The sequence below is a fragment of the Pipistrellus hanaki genome, assembly GCF_964339955.1.
Source record: "Pipistrellus hanaki genome assembly, chromosome: 14".
Lineage (NCBI taxonomy): Eukaryota > Metazoa > Chordata > Mammalia > Chiroptera > Vespertilionidae > Pipistrellus > Pipistrellus hanaki.
In genome coordinates this window covers 3,554,844-3,570,480 of record NC_140516.1, presented here as the reverse complement: position 1 = coordinate 3,570,480, position 15,637 = coordinate 3,554,844, and the positions used below count along the sequence as shown (strand labels likewise).

General features: G+C 54.3%; 1 protein-coding gene across 5 annotated transcripts in view; it reads right to left on the bottom strand.

Annotated features, from left to right (window-relative positions):
* WDFY4 (WDFY family member 4) overlaps positions 1 to 15,637 on the bottom strand; it is a 240,091-nt gene that overhangs the window by 205,965 nt on the left and 18,489 nt on the right. For all 5 annotated transcript variants that reach the window (XR_014796801.1, XM_084904130.1, XM_084904129.1 and 2 more), the window contains exons 2-4: positions 10,993 to 11,239; positions 1,669 to 1,783; positions 876 to 982 (exon numbers count right to left, since the gene is read on the bottom strand). Coding sequence is in view for 4 of the 5 variants with exons in the window: in XM_084904130.1 (XP_084760256.1) it covers positions 876 to 982; positions 1,669 to 1,783; positions 10,993 to 11,223 (453 nt within the window). In the remaining variant the exon portion in view is untranslated. The remainder of the gene's footprint in view (positions 1 to 875; positions 983 to 1,668; positions 1,784 to 10,992; positions 11,240 to 15,637) is intronic.

Sequence of the window (15,637 nt, the reverse complement as noted above, 5' to 3'; positions counted from 1 at the left end):
TAAAGGCTCCTGGCGCAGGCAAGGCCCAAATTCCTGAACACTGGGCTCTGCTGCGGCCCTCAGGCAGCTCTCCCTACCATTGCCCCACTGGCCCCCCAAGGCAGCTGCTCTCTCTCAGCTCCTGGTCTGGCTGTCCAGCAGAAAGCCGTCTGAAGGTCGGTGATACTGCTCTGCTGGAAGCACCCTTCCCGGGAGCGGAGGCCGCTGCATGCTGGGCATCTGGCCACCGGCCGGCAGGGCTCCCGCTCCCGGGAAAGCCAGGAGGTCTCCCTGGCTAACTGGGGCCTCCTGCTCGCACCACACGCTGCTGCTAAGGCTCCTGCGATGCCTGTGCCACCCGGACTGAGGGCAGCAGCTGCGCTCTGCTCCCCTGCGGTTCCCGGTGCCACGTGCTAGGCCGCCCGAAGGGGGCGCTCCAGCAGCCGCATGCCAGGGCATCTCGGGCCTGCCCTGCAAGGGGCCTCCGGCACTACTGCTGATGGCCAAGCCTTCAGGACACCAGCCTCAGCAGACCACCTGGGGAGGAGGAGCAGGCCCCTCTTCACAGAGGGAGTACGTGGCCTTGGCCAGTGCCTACTGCGCGCTCCTTTCCTCAATCTCAGTGGCCCTAGTGCTGAGGCTCCATTATCCCCACCCTCACATCAGCCACGCCATCGCCGTCACAGCGAGAGCCGCATGTGCTCAGGGTCACTCGGTCAGGGACAGGCAGGATTCAGACCAGAACCAGGATTTCAGAAGCCGTCCTACGCCAGAGGGGAGCCAGGGGGAGAAAGGAGAAGCGGCTTCCTGGGAAGAAAGGCGCTGGGAGACACGCCCTGTTCTGAGTGGAGGCCTCTGCCGGTGGTGATAAGCCAGGCCGCGGCTCCGGCACTTACCGAGTCCGTCCCCGAGAGCACGAAGGCCGCCTTCAGGAGCAGGTAGCCGTCCTGGTGTGCGTCCCGCTTCCAGCGCAGCAGCTGCCCCGCGGCCGCCCGTGCTAGCTCTGACAGCGGAGAGGAGTGTCAGCGGGAGGTGCCGGGACCTGCCACCAGTTTGCCCTCCCCTTGCCTCCCGCCATGGGACCTGCCTTTGCGCCATTAGAGGACTTCCGCTTGCTGCCCTCCCCTGGCCTGTACCCACTCTCACACTCTGCCAGGTCCCTCTCTTGGAGGCCAGCCCTTAGCATGCATCTTCCCTGTTCAACAGCCATCAAAGGCCCCCACTGCGGAGTAACAGGAACAAGTCCCTCCCCATAGACTTCCCACAGCCCAGTCTCCACCCCATCACAGCCCTCCATCACAGGGGCTTCTGCGGCAGCACCGGGCTCAGGCCACCTGCCCAGAGCTCCCTCCACAGTCCACATCTGGCCTCCGGCTCCGTGCCTGGAAGACTGAGAGTCAGGGACCTACAGCAGAACACATGCTCTGGCCCGGGGTCTTGTCTGGGTCAAGCTCTCCACTGAACACTCAGGTGCCTTCTATCCCAGCACTTCCTCCCAGAGCCCCGGCCGTGTGTGCGTGTGTGTGTGTGTGTGTGTCCCTCCCTGGAGAGCAGTTTCCTACGTCCCCTTCCCTGCCCCTGTCTCTTTGGAAAGCATTTGCTGACTAACTGGAAAGCAGAAGGACAGAGCAGAGCCCGGAGGCCTTCAGAGTGGCTGCCCCCACAGGCACAGGGCTGCTCTGCACTCACCCGCGGGCTTTCCCAGCAGCGCCTTCTGGATCTCCTGGGCGAGCTGGCTGGACACTTCCCTGGCCAGCCCGTGCAGACTGGGGAAGCAGATGATCCCCGCGGAGCGCTCCCAGGCCTGGAAGCACACAATAGCTTAGTCAGAGACGTCACAGCTATAGTCACCTCCCTCTCTCCTTGCCACCCCTCACCAAAGGCTCATCGCCTCCCCGGTGCACCCAAAAGCTACTGCCCGCCTTCCCCCTCCCACTACACCCCCCGCTCCCTACCATCCCTCATGCCTGCGAATCCCCAGCTCTCCGCTGGGCTCCAACCCACAAACTCGCACTCCTTAAACCTCAGGCATGCGTCACCGAATGCAGTGCCTGGAACCCGCTGCACCTCCTCTCCCAGAGGGTCCTGGCCAGTCACCCAGCTGCCGTCTTGGGAACTCCAAGAGGGTCTCTAGGCCCCTTTCCTCACCTTCCTCACCCCACTGGTGCTCCTCTTTCTGAATTTCCCCTGGTTCCTAGTTATCCTGCTTCTAGGTTGGCTCTTCCACCCGTCTTTGCCCTTCCTGCTGTGTAGTCACAGGCCCAGTTCATCAGTCCTGGGGGGATACTCCCCAGGGCACAGGCAGAGAGGAGGCTAGTCCTGGGGGAGACCCCCAGGGCACAGGCAGAGAGGAGGCTAGTCCTATGCCAGGACTTGAGTTCAGGAATTCCCACCCCTGGTGCTCACCAGGAAGGCAGGGCGCCTTGGGCATTCCTGGTCACCAGTGGCCGCTGTAACATGCAGTTTGCTGGCCTCCCATTCACTGCACTCATTCATTAGCCAGGTAAGTTATATTCCTGCCCAAAGCTCTGACCGGGTTTTTTAAACTGAGATCCTCCTTCTACTGAAGGTGAATAGGCATCAAACTCCGAAGAGAAGTCATTTCAATGTGTTTCCTTGCTACAGATTCTGTAGTTGTTAAAAATCCAAAGCCTTCACAAATCCTTTCTATATTTAAAGATGCTATATACAAAATGAGGAGGCAAGCCACAGATTGGTAGAACATACATGCAATGCATAGAACTGACAAATCAATGATATCCAGACCGCTACAAATTTATCAGGTAAAGACAAACAGCCTGATTTTTAAAAAACAGGCCAATGAAACAGGTCACTAATAAAAGATAAAATAAATGGCAAATTACTGATGATTGGGAAAATGCAAATGAAGACCACAATGAGATAGATCACACTTTTCAAGTCGGTAAAATGGGAAGCCTGGTGGTGTGTGGGTGAGGGCGAGGGGCCCGGCTGCCCTGCTCTGCTGGGGGAGGGGGGAGGAGGAACCTCTCTGAAGAAGCAGCTGACCAGCCGAGAACGTTAAAGGGGCGCATGTCCTCCACCCCAGCCCCCCTCCCCGAAGAAAGGACGGCACCTGTGCACGTGGAGGTTCGGACAGGAGGTATGGCTGCAGCATTACTGGTGATCATGAAAAACTGGAAAAACCAGCCAAAACTGGTTTGGCTCAGTGGATAGAGCATCAACCTGTGGATTCAAGTGTCCCAGATTCAATTCCGGTCAAGGACATATACCTTGGTTGTGGGCACATCCCCAGAAAGGGGTGTACAGGGGGCAACTGATTGATGTTTCTCTCTCATCAATGTTTGTAATTCTCTGTCCCTCTCTCTTTCTCTCTGTAAAAAAAATCAATAAAATATATATTTTTAAAAACTAGAATAACTGAATGCTCACAGGTAGGGCCACGGATGAATAATTGATGGCACAGTTGCTAGCATATAAGGGCACCGCACAGCACTGAGAACAGTGCAGCGTCAGTGCGGGTAAGCCCCAGCACGGGATGTGGATGGGGAAAGCCCGCTGCAGAAGCATGTCAGGAGGTGGGCATAGCCAGGATGTGCATGTAGCCCGTGACCAGCAGGCAGGGCTTTCGCCGGAGAAGGGCGGTGAGGGGCGCCTGCGCTGCACAGCGGCTTTAGTCTGTCTGAAATGTGCGATTCACTTTATGTTGGGCAGTGAGAACCTGAGTATTCATTTTTTTTTTAAAAAAGCTTTGCACCTGAAAATCGTTTTTTTAATTTTCTGCCCATAATCAGAGTTGCCTCTTTCCTCTATAAATAAAAAAGAAGTCCATCAGAACCGTGCTAAGACCATAAAAATGCTGGATAAATGCCAAGCACTGCTGCACATGGTAGACCTTCAACAGATACTAGATAAGGGAGCACATGGCTATGAAACCCACAGTCTGCTGAGTGATGGCCAGATGCATTGCGTGCTGGTCTTGTGCAGACGCTGGCCCAAACACTTAGCTGCGTTGTTTCCACGAATCCTCACAACAACCTCTGAGGCCGGCATTGTTATTGCTCCCGCTTTACAGAACCCGGAGCTGCGCCGGAGGCGCTGAGCACAGCGGAGCTGCAGTGCGAGGAGCCGGTGCACCTCACATGTCCTAAGGAGCATGCGCACGGCCTGGCTAAGAAATGTACGGCTCCCACCTGGGGACCCACAGCGCTCGGAAACTTAAATCCCTAAAAGGAAAAGTCAGTTCTTTGACCAGGAACTTCCGTGGTAAGATCATGTTCCTCCTCAGGAAAAACTCTGTCTTCCTAGCCAGCCCTGCCCCTCCTCCCTGCGCTGGCAAACCCCTCCAAGACCACTTGCAGGCGATTGACTCAGAGCACCAGAGCGCCTCGGAGCAGTGGGGCCCCAGGCAGCGCTACAATAAAGCAAATTGGGCCCCAGCGAGCTGAACAGTAATTGTACCCTCAGCCAGCTCCCCTGGCACACTGCTTCCTGGGACTCGGGGGGCACTTCTGGGAGCCGCCTCAACTCGTCCAGGCCGCTGGGGTGCTGTTCCGCGGAGGCAGCCACTTACTGAGGATGCCCTGGAGACCCCAGAGAGTGAAGGCAGCTTCCGAAGGACCTCAATGGTTTTCTCAAACTGGGACTTGCATGCTGGGAGAATATTGCTCAATATTTTAAAAACCTTCCATTTGCTCACATTATCTGAGCTGCACCACCACGTCTCGTAGAAGGAAGAGGGAGGAAGCGAGGCTGGCCGGTGGAAAACAAGGAAGGACAAGTGCTGCGAGGAGATGGGAGAACCCGCTCCGGAATGCAGGCAGCCTGTGGGTCCCTGTCACTGCTGCTTCCGCCTCTCACCGGGTGCTCTGTCTTCAGGGCTCAAAACACTTTCAAGCCCTGACATGAATGCCCCTGCTAGTGCGACGGTTACTCTCTCCTTTGTGAGTAAAAAAAAAAAAAAAGCCATGCACTAACATTTTGTCAGCACAACCAAAATGCTGTTTTCCCAAAATGGGACTACATCATGCCCCAGGCCCCGCTCTGGGGGAGTAGACTCAGATGGACAAGGAGGGGTGATGACCCTCCCCAGCCTCTCTGGACACCACACTTGGAAATAATCATTGGTCATCCTTGTTATTGCACTTAACGTTACTTACCTCTCACCCATGGGCAGCTGGGTCTATGCTTGATTTCCAAGAGTATGACTAACCAAATTAAATGGCATGGACTCAGCACCCCTGGCCAGTTAACCTCAGAACATGTGCCTGCGTACATGCACACCTGTGCACACATATATACACACATGCACACACATTCTCCCTTCCGAGTACAATCACTCCACACTAGGAATTGAATATGTTCATCCTCATGTTGCCCACTGTTCTGCTCATCAAACCACCCAGAATTGAGTGGCTAAAATAACAATTAGCCTTGGCGGTTTTGGCTCAGTGGATAGAGCATAGGACTGCGGACTGAAGGGTCCCGGGCTCAATTCCGGTCAAGGGTATGTACCTTGGTTGCAGGCACATCCCCAGTAGGAGGTGTGCAGGAGGCAGCTGATCGATGTTTCTCTCTCATCCATGTTTCTGACTCTCCCTCTCCCTTCCTCTCTGTAAAAACATCAATAAAATATTTAAAAATAAATAAATAAATACATAAATACATAAATTAATAAATAATAGCAATCATCTATTTGGGTCAAGGGCAGTGTTTGGTCAGTGTTCGGCAGGCAGCAATTCCTCGCCTCAGCCAGATGGGGCAGCTGACAGGAGCAGAGAGACCCTCTTCTAAGATGGGGCACTCACAGGGCTGGAGAGGTGGTGCTGGCTGTGGGCAGCAAGTGTGGCTACAAGACCAGGGGCTTTGGGTCCCCTCCATGTAGGTTTGTATGTGGGGCTGCTTGGTCTTCCTCACAGCATGGTAGCAGGGTTCTAAGAATGAGTATTCCAAGTGGCAGGAGAAGCTACAAGGCTCTCGGGGTCTGGAAATGTCACTTGTGCCTCATTCTATTAGCCACGCCATCACAAACCCACGTGGCGTCACAGGCAGGGACACGGTGCTGCCTCCCGAAGGCAGCTGTGTGAACTCATTGGCAGCACTCGCAGCCACAGGCTCCCTTTGTCTTCTCCATGTTGTTCCAGCCCCTGCTGTCTGTCCCGGGCAGGGAGGAATTTTATAATCATTGCTGGGGAGTCCCTAGCACACCGCCTGCTCTCTCTCCAAGCATGTATTCTAAGAACTGTCTCCCACAACTGCATCTACAGCTCTAGCTGGCCCGTGGCTATTATTATGGAATGTCTCTGTGCCCCGTGAGGGCCTGCAGTGGTTCCCTTTGCCTCAGAGCAGACTCGACTGAAAGCCAGCAGGATCTGCCGTGCTGGCCAGGGGAGTGCCTTCTCCCGGTCAGCAGTCCAGAGGGGAAAGGTTCCGGAAGAGCAAAGCCCAAGGCTCTTGGCAGGAAAAAAATGGCAGTCCGTTCACCCCTCCTGAGAGCACTGTGTGGCCCACTGAGAAGCCACTGGCTCTGTGCTGTTTCCTGTGTGAGGCAACCATCCTCCCTGAGTCTCACCTGGAGGCAGCCACCCTCTCAGTCTGCACCTGGAGGCACCACCCTCCTCCCATATGCACCTGGAGGCAGCCACCCTCCTCCCATCTGCACCTGGAGGCACCACCCTCCTCCCATCTGCACCTGGAGGCACCACCCTCCTCCCATCTGCACCTGGAGGCACCACCCTCCTCCCATCTGCACCTGGAGGCACCACCCTCCTCCCATCTGCACCTGGAGGCAGCCACCCTCTCAGTCTGCACCTGGAGGCAGCCACCCTCACGTCCTATATGGAGGGATAGCATCTTCTTGTACCCAAAGGGAGCGAAGGCACTAGCCAGGCAGACACCTGTCCAGGGGGCTAGGGGTAGGAAATAACAGATGTGCTCTGCTCTGCTGGGCTTCACAGCACGGTGTGAGAGAGCCCAGTGGTTCACCACACAGGCCTGCGCAGACTGGCCAAGCTAGGTGCTGCTCTCCACTATTATGTAACATCTCTAACCCTCTCCTTGCTTGTTTATAAAGTGGGATACGAATGGCACTCACTTCCCAGCATTAGTGTGAGGGCTTGTAGACACGGAGCAAACGCCTGGTTGAGTTAGAGCTGGGTGAGTATTGTTAGCTGCAGCCTTGGCTGAGGCCTGCGCCAGGACCTCCCACAGGGAGTGATGGGCCCGGTGGAGGAGCCTCAGTTCACTGGAAACTTGGTGTCTGGTTCCTCCCCTCAGGGCAGCTCCCTGCTGGGGTTGCAGTGCCCTGAGTCTCCACCTGGCAATTCCTTTTTACCAAGACAGCAGCCAAACGCTGAGTAGGTTCACTCCTTCACTCCTTCACACACTAAGTTGTTCTTAACTCTGGCGATGAGATGCTGGGACAAAATTTAATGTGTAACCAACCATATTGGTACCTGCCTAACAGCTCATGCAGATGTACATGTGAACAATGGCAAGGGTGCGGAGACGAGTGTCCTTGCTGTGGGTTTGGAGGAGTCAGATATGAGAGAGGAGTCAGATATAAGAGAAAGCTAGAGGCTAAAAGGAAGTTATTTGGGGAGAAGATACCACAGAAGCTCCTCTGGGGAGTCAGCTCTGCAAGGCACCAGGACCAGGCAAGTGGCGGCCTCTGAGGTGGGGCAGACGTGACCTTCACCATGACCTTCCCCAAGCCCTGCATGAACCACCCCTTCTGTGATGGATCTGATAGATTCTGGCCCAGTGTGATAAGATTCCATTACCCACAGACATAACCCTTTCTGAGTAAGGGCGACAATTCAAAAATTTATTGTGTTCATTTTGTTAGAACAAAGAATATTCCAGATCAAGTTAATTTTCCGTTGGCCCAAAATGAAAAGACCTAGGTATAGAGAATTTCCACCCACCAAACAAAGTATTCCAGGACTCTCTTAAACCTGCTTAGGAGTCTCTGAGCCCATTTGGGCCATGGTTTCCATGACAACCATGCATAAGGCTTTGAGGTCAGCGGCCACATTCCACAGGACATGGCATAACTTTAAGTCCTGATAGTTCCAAGGTCTTCATAGACAACCTTGAAGAACACTGTCCCATAGATGTAAAACCTAAATGAGAGTGGTTACAAGCCTGAACACAAGGACCTGTTCCAGCGGCAGTTTCCTGTCCTCATCTGCAGCTCAGCTTTTACCTGCGCTACACCTGCACACCTCCTCCATTCCTGCTTCTTCCCACTGCCAGCTTTTCATTAAGAGCCTGAGGGCACTGGCACTGACTCTGGCTTTCACCAGCACTTATGGGAAATAGCATGTGTGTAGGCATGTGGACTTAAAAAAATGCCGATGTTTAGAGATGATGGAAAGCCTGTAATATCCTGCTTCTCCAGGATTCCCAGAGGTGGACTCCAGGGGTTCCGAGCAGGCAGGTGTCCGTGGTTTGGGGAATTGTGGTGACAGGCCTCAGACTGAACATGGCAGTGAGGGTCCTGGAAGCTGGTGGGAAGGTCATCGGGATGGTGTCTGCTTCCATGTGCCCTGGACATCACTATCATCATCTTATCCACTCTCAATCTCCCGGCCAAGAGCTACTCACTACCCTTTACAGATGAGAAGCTGAGGGTCAGGAACATTTCCTAACTTTCTGTTTGGTTGAATGCATGGGCCATGATGCCTGCAACTACCAGGACAAGGTTTGGGAAACCGGGACCAATATCAAGGTTCACTTATAGTAGTCTCTTTTATTCTCAGAGCCCAGGCACTGGGACAGAGTCTAGATGCTTCATACACTTTGTACAACAAATGAAGGAGTTCTTAAAGCAGCGACCCAGAGGGCAAGCGAGTGCCAAGCCCTGGCTCTCGGACTCAGAGCACTTTCATCAGAGCCGGGCTGCCGGGCTGGGGGGAAAGACACAGCACGCAGACCAGCCCACACACAGCTGGGGACTCTCACTGGGTGGGGAAGGGAGGGAGCCTGCGCACGGTGCCCCTCTCAGAAGGCAACACTGAACACTGATCTGAAAACGGGTGAGACTGAGCTGTCTCCCAAACACTGCGCTGTCAGGGCAGGGAGGCTAGAAATGAAACCTGAGCCATCTGCTAGCCCAGGCCTTCTTTCCAGTACGGTCCCAGCGTCCCAGTTACCCAACCTGTGGCCTGGGATGAATGGGGAGTACAAGTCCCAATCGGGGAGGAAAGCAATGACTTAATGAACAAGTTTCTTGGCATGTGTGGTGTGTTTTTTAACAAGAACATGCCTAACTGTTCAATGCCTAAGTCATCTTTGGAAACCCTTAAATATTTCTGGTTAGTAAGTTAGATGGAACATTAGCAAAGGGGTTTCCAATAAAACCATCTGTCTCAGTCTATTTTCAGCATGAAAGATAGTCCATATTCTCTGCTTTTTGACTAGAGGTATATTTTTTTAAATATATATTTTTTACTGATTTTTTTACAGAGATGAAAGGAGAGGGACAGAGAGCTAGAAACATAGATGAGAGAGAAACATCGACCAGCTGCCTCCTGCACACCCCCTACCAGGGATGTGCCCACAACCAAGGTACATGCCCTTGACCAGAATCAAACCTGGAACCTTTCAGTCCACAGACCGACGCTCTATCCACTGAGCCAAACCGGTTTCAGCTAGAGGTGTATTTTTTTAAATATATTTTATTGATTTTGTACAGAGAGGAAGGGAGAGAGATAGAGAGTTAGAAACATCGATGAGAGTCATCAATCAGCTGCCTCTTGCACACTCCCTACTGGGGATATGCCCGCAACCAAGGTACATGCCCTTGACCGGAATCGAACCTGGGACCCTTCAGTCCCCAAGCCAACGCTCTATCCATTGAGCCAAACCGGTTTCGGCTATTTTATTGATTTTTTTACAGAGAGGAAAGGAGAGGGATAGAAAGTTAGAAACATCGATGAGAGAGAAACATCGACCAGCTGCCTCCTGCACACTCCCCACCGGGGATGTGCCCGCAACCAATGTACATGCCCTTGACCGGAATCGAACCTGGGACCTTTCAGTCCGCAGACCGACGCTCTATCCATTGAGCCAAACCGGTTTCGGCTAGTGGTGTATTTTTTAATAATAACTCAAAATCAATAGTCAAGTATAAACTAAGTCCTCATAAAAGATACATTTCCAATGGTACAATAGTCTTCAGTAGAATCAATATGAGGCAGATCTCACCTCAAGGAGCTCAGTTCTGAGACAACAAGGAAAAGCCTTGTGCTCATGCTGCCACCAGCTGCCACAAGCAGCTGCCACCAGCTGCCAACTGCCACCACCAGCTGCCACTAGTAGCTGCCACTGCTACCAGCCACAAGCAGCTGCCAACTGCCACCACCAGCTGCCACCAGCTGCCAACTGCCACCACCACCTGCCGCTGCTGCCACCACCAGCTGCCACCACCAGCTGCCACTGCTACCAATCACCACCAGCTTCCACCAGCTGCTAACTGCCACCACCAACTGCCACCAGCTGCCACCACCAGCTGCCACCTGCCACCAGCAGCTGCCAAGAGCCAGAGCGCCAGCCCAGTGGACTCGCCCGGCGTCTGTGGCTGTGGGAGGGAGCACTGTGCATGCTCCCACAGACTGCACCTCCGTTTGCACAGTTGGCACGACCCGGTGTTCTGGCACCTGAGGTTCTGGTCTGGCATGACTGGTGTTTGAGATGATCAGCCATCCCGTGACTCCTGTCTCCAGACACAGACTCCTTTCCTAGTCCAGGAGGAGCTGTTCTCTTCTCTGGCTTCGCGCGGGGACTGCGACTGAACAATACAGCTCTTTGCTGAAGGGATAACAGCACTCCGGAGTCATCTGTTCGCCCTCCCGGCCCTCCCCTGCCTGGAGATGAGCCTCGCTTGACTCGTTATTGAACAGCACAGCTTCTCCTCTGAGCAGCCAGAGACCACTCCGATGATATGAAAACCAATCAACTCAGCTTCCAGTCATCCCACAAGTACCCCAGAGCGTTGTGAGGGGATGCAGCGTCAAAAATAACAGCACTGACCTTTAGGAACAGCGGGAGAAGGCGCAGCAGGCTCTCCTGACGGTCAGCTGGGCTCCTGTGAGCCAACTGCTGATATTCCAGAAACTTCCTCTCTACGGTCTCCCAGAGAGCAGTGGGGCCCTGGGTCTGCACTCCGGCGGGGGAGTCAGATTGAGCAGCAGCAGGCTGGCCAGCCTGGGGACCTGGATCCTCAGCTCCATCTTCAGCCTTCGGAACACCGTCTGCCTCCATGCCTCAGCGACCGGCTCTGCACTCAGAACAAAAACAAGATGAGAAGTCCCGTCACAGCACTTCCTGCTGCCGCAGGCGCTGGGACAGGTCCTGTGCCATTCAGCCCAGTTCCTACTGAAGCTGGTTCCTCTCAGAATCTGAAACCGGCTAAAATAGGAAGACATTTCAAAGAGATTCCGATGTGACCCACAGAGATTGACAGCCTATTATGGGCTGGATTTTCTGCACAGATTCACATGAGTTGGGCACTCTGATTATCTCTGTGTGGTCAGGAAACAATGGGGCCAGAGGCATACGAGCAGCTGGATGTGTAGCTGAGATGCAAACTCTAACCCCAAAGCTTGTTCTCTTACGACCTGGTGCTTCTCCTCTTCCAAAAGACCGAGTGTAAACTATCTCACCAGAATTTGTAGAAGCAAGTAGTTCTATGTCTTCAATTATAACTTCCTTCCACCCCATGTGTCTAAAGGAGATAGCTTCTTCATTCTCAGCATTATTTGGTTCGCACTCATATTTTTAGAGACTTTGTCCTCGAAACAACTTCTTGAACCCCTACCCTAACTGGAAAGTGCTCCTCTCAGTGTGAACAGGAGCGAGCTGTGCAAGCTGGGAACCTCGGGGCAGGAGGCACAGGGCGACAGCTGCCGCCGTCAAACCAGCCTGACTGACCTGCAGAGAGTGACGCGGAGGTCCTTTTTGTCTGTGTCCTTGGCTTTTCAGTTGCCACGAATGGCTCAGCACGGGAGGGTTTGTTTGCTGTGTGTTTGTTGAGTGTAGGAAGCTCCCAGGTTGTCCAGCTCCCTGCAAGGAGCCCTCTGCCCAACCACAGCATCACCAGGCAGAGTCCCAGGAGCCGGCCAGCAAACAGCAGCCACTGCTCACAGGTGGGGGCCCGAGGGGACAGCACAGTGGGATCACCAGTTTTTTTGCTCTGGGCTACAGCCATGGAGATGGCCTCCTGCTTTATTTTTATTTATTTTTATTTCACAGACGGGCATGGCAGTCAACTCAAGATCATGTGACCAGACAGACTAACCATCGACTCTTTAGAACTTTCTTGTTCTTTATGTACAAAACTCCATGCGTCCCTGGCCTTTCTATCACACTACCTACTAGTCAAACCTCACTTTCAGAAATCACTTCCTTTTTACAAAGCCATGTAAGTACAATATTGAACACTGAGGAAGAACAAAAGATTGGGAAGAATATCAAGGTTGGCCACACCCAGAAAAATGGCTCCTGATAATCCTGCTTCTGTGGATATATAGCTTACTAAAAACACGTGAGGCAAACATTTTTTATTAACACCTGTGCTTTTGGTGGTGGGTTTTCTGGGGGATTTATTTGTTTCCTATTCTGGGTTGACCCTTAGAAACAGATCGGGGGTGGGGGGCGCCTCACACTCCTCAGCCCCAGAACAGCCTCTTCTCTGACCCCTGACCTGGACCAGTCAGTCTCCTCTCTGACTTTGTTAGTTTATTCGTTTATTCCTTGCCCCTCCATTTGCCCACCCACTCCCCTTTTCCCCACCCAGCCCTGGATGCACTCAACTCAGCTCCCTGAATGTCCTGCGTCTCCTCTGCCGGGCACTGCTGCACTCAGCACTGTCTTCAGGCCTAACCATGTGGCGCTGTGTTTGTCAGCCTCATTTCCTCTGGCTGCTGCCCATGTTACAACGTGGGCATCACGTGCCCATTTGACTTGCCGCTCTGCAGTGACGATGGCTAGATTACCCTCAATTCCCATCCCGCACTGCTCCTGTCCCTCAGCCCCATGCAGGCCCCCCAGGGCCGAGGTGGCTGGCTCTGGCTATGCCCACGGGAGCAGGACGCTTAATCAGGGTCTATACCTGCTCAGTCCAATTACGTGCCAGCAGCTAAGATGCCTCCAGAAAGCTAGCAGCAGACCACAAGCCCCACAGGGCAGGTGAAGGCCCCTTGCCATCTGGGCAGCTTTCTAACCTTGGCTAGCCTGACTGTAGTAAGTGGGCCCATGCTGTCATTTTAATTTGCATTTCTCTAACCTGCTGATGAGGCTGAGCATCTTTACATGCCTGTTAGCCTTTTGGATTTGCTCTTCTACAAACTGACTATCTATAACCTCTGCTCAATTTCCCTTGTGACGCCTCCCTGCCTCGGTGTCCTGTCTGTACACAGGACAATAAGAGGCCCCTGGAGGGGCCAGGCCCATGGAGTCTATGCTCAGCCCTGTCATTTTTAGGTTGAGGGAAGGGCACCGCCTTGGTGCTGGCATTTACTTGTGTGGCTTCACTGTCCTCCAACGGCTTTGCCCGCAGGGTCTGAGGCCTGGGCGGAGGGCTGTCCTCCCTGGGAGCCACTGCCGGTCACCGCAGCCGGCCCACAGTGTGGCTTTTGCTCAGCCCGAGAGGCACCCAGATGCTGCTAGTGCCCCGGGCCGAGGGAGGCTCTTAGAGGAGAGTTGGAGGAGGTGGAGAGAAGGCAGTTGTGGCAGGACAGATAACTGGAGGCTGTGCTGTCCCAGGACTTCAAGAAAGACAAAGCCTTCCTCTCTGCCAGCAGCTGTTTCCCAGCGAGGTCAGGCTGAGGGCCGAACCCCTGCCCCGCAGCCTGCACTGCGGCCAGGCCTTGCCATGCACGCAGCCGCTAGGCAGAGCCGGGTCTGGATGGCAGGCACACCTGGCCGCTGTGAGGCCTTGACCAAGTGACTTCCCTCTGAACGAGATTCTCCTCCTCAAATCAGCCCTGGGCAGTTCAGCTCCTGCTCGCCCCCCCCCCCACCTCCACCCCCACAGGACAACAGGACAGAGGCATGACCGTGAGTCAGGGCAGAGGGGCGAGGGGTCCCGAGCTGGCTGAGAGCCGTGGGTGGACATGGTGAGGGGCACCGGGTCTGTGCATTGTGATCAGGGCACCAGTAGGGGGTTTCCTATGACCTCAGCGACGCTAGGCTGGGAGTGGCCATGTGGGCAGAGCCCTCTGGTGTCACAGCCTGTCCTTGGCCCAGCCCACGCCAATCCCCCGCACAGATCTGCAGCATCCACGGCGCTCTGCTTGGGACGGTTTAGAGCGCCCAGGGCACCCTGCTTGCAGCAGCCTGCTACAGGGTGGCATCAGAGCCTGAGGCAAGAGCAAGCTGCTGATGTTTGGGCACAAAACCAGCATTTCTGACTCTCATCCCTGGCTTTCTGTGGAGCTCAGAGTGGAACCCCAGCCCCGGGCGGGGCCTCAGTACCAGGGGACACAGGTCAGAATGCAGCTTCCCGTTTCCCTTTCGCTCCCTGCAGTTCCTCTCTGCACAGCCGCAGAGCCCACGTGCTCCTGCGTCAGGGGGACCCGGCCTGGGCCAGGCGCTCAGGGGTCTTCAAACTATGGCCCGCGGAGGAGTCTGATCCGGCCCGCCAGGTTTTTTGGGCAGTGAGCGCAGCCGAGGTGTTACAGTAGGAATTAGTAGTTCATATAGTCCGGCCCTCCAGCTCTCTGAGGGACCGTGATCTGGCCCCCACTTTAAAAAGTTTGAGGACCCCTGGCTCAGAGGAAATAACAGCCCTCCAGTTCCCACAGGGCATGAGGGACGGCCCGGCCTTCCTCCCCTCTGCCCACCATTGGTAGGACAGCCATTAATAGGGGAGCTTGCACGCTCAGAGCAAACTGGAAAGGAGTTGGGGAAATACAAAAGCTGGAGACACACGGAGGCTTTGCTCACAGCCACCCCAGAGTCTACTCCCTGAGGTCCAGCAGCTCTCACAGGGAGGCCTGGTAAGCCCGCCCTGAGGCAGCGCACCCCCAGCAAGTCCTCACAACAGACAAGCTCAGTCCCTGTGGGGGGATGCACAGCCATGCCATCACCCTGCTGGTGGAGGCGCAGGCACTCAGAAGACAGAGGGCCATTTCTGAGAAAGCTGAACACGTAAATTAAAGAGTTCTACTCCTATGTATCTGCTTTACAGGCATGGAAATGTATGCTTCTGTAAAAGCTAAACAGGAAGCTTACAGTAGATCCATTCATAGCTGCCAGAGCCTGGAAACAACCCAAACATCCCTGAGGGGAGAGAGGGATGCGTCTCCAAAGTAGGAAGCACTGCTGACCCCACAGCAGCCTGCGTGGATCAGGACAGTGCTGGAGCTGGTCTCAATGGCCACATACTGTCTGAGTCGGTTTATAGCATGGCCTGGAGAAGGCAAAATTATAGGGACAAAAACATAGGTGAGTGGTTGCAGGGACAAAAGCATAGATGAGGATGATGGCGACACGAGGGTGGAAGGGAACTTCCTATATAATAAAAGGCTAATATGCAAATAGAACGAAAGGCGAAACAACCAAACAACTGGTCACTATGATGTGCGCTGACCACCAAGGGGCACACACAGAACATGACAGGCATTGGCAGTAGGTGGCAGAGTGGAGAATATGGCGTGCATCGGCCTCGGCGGGA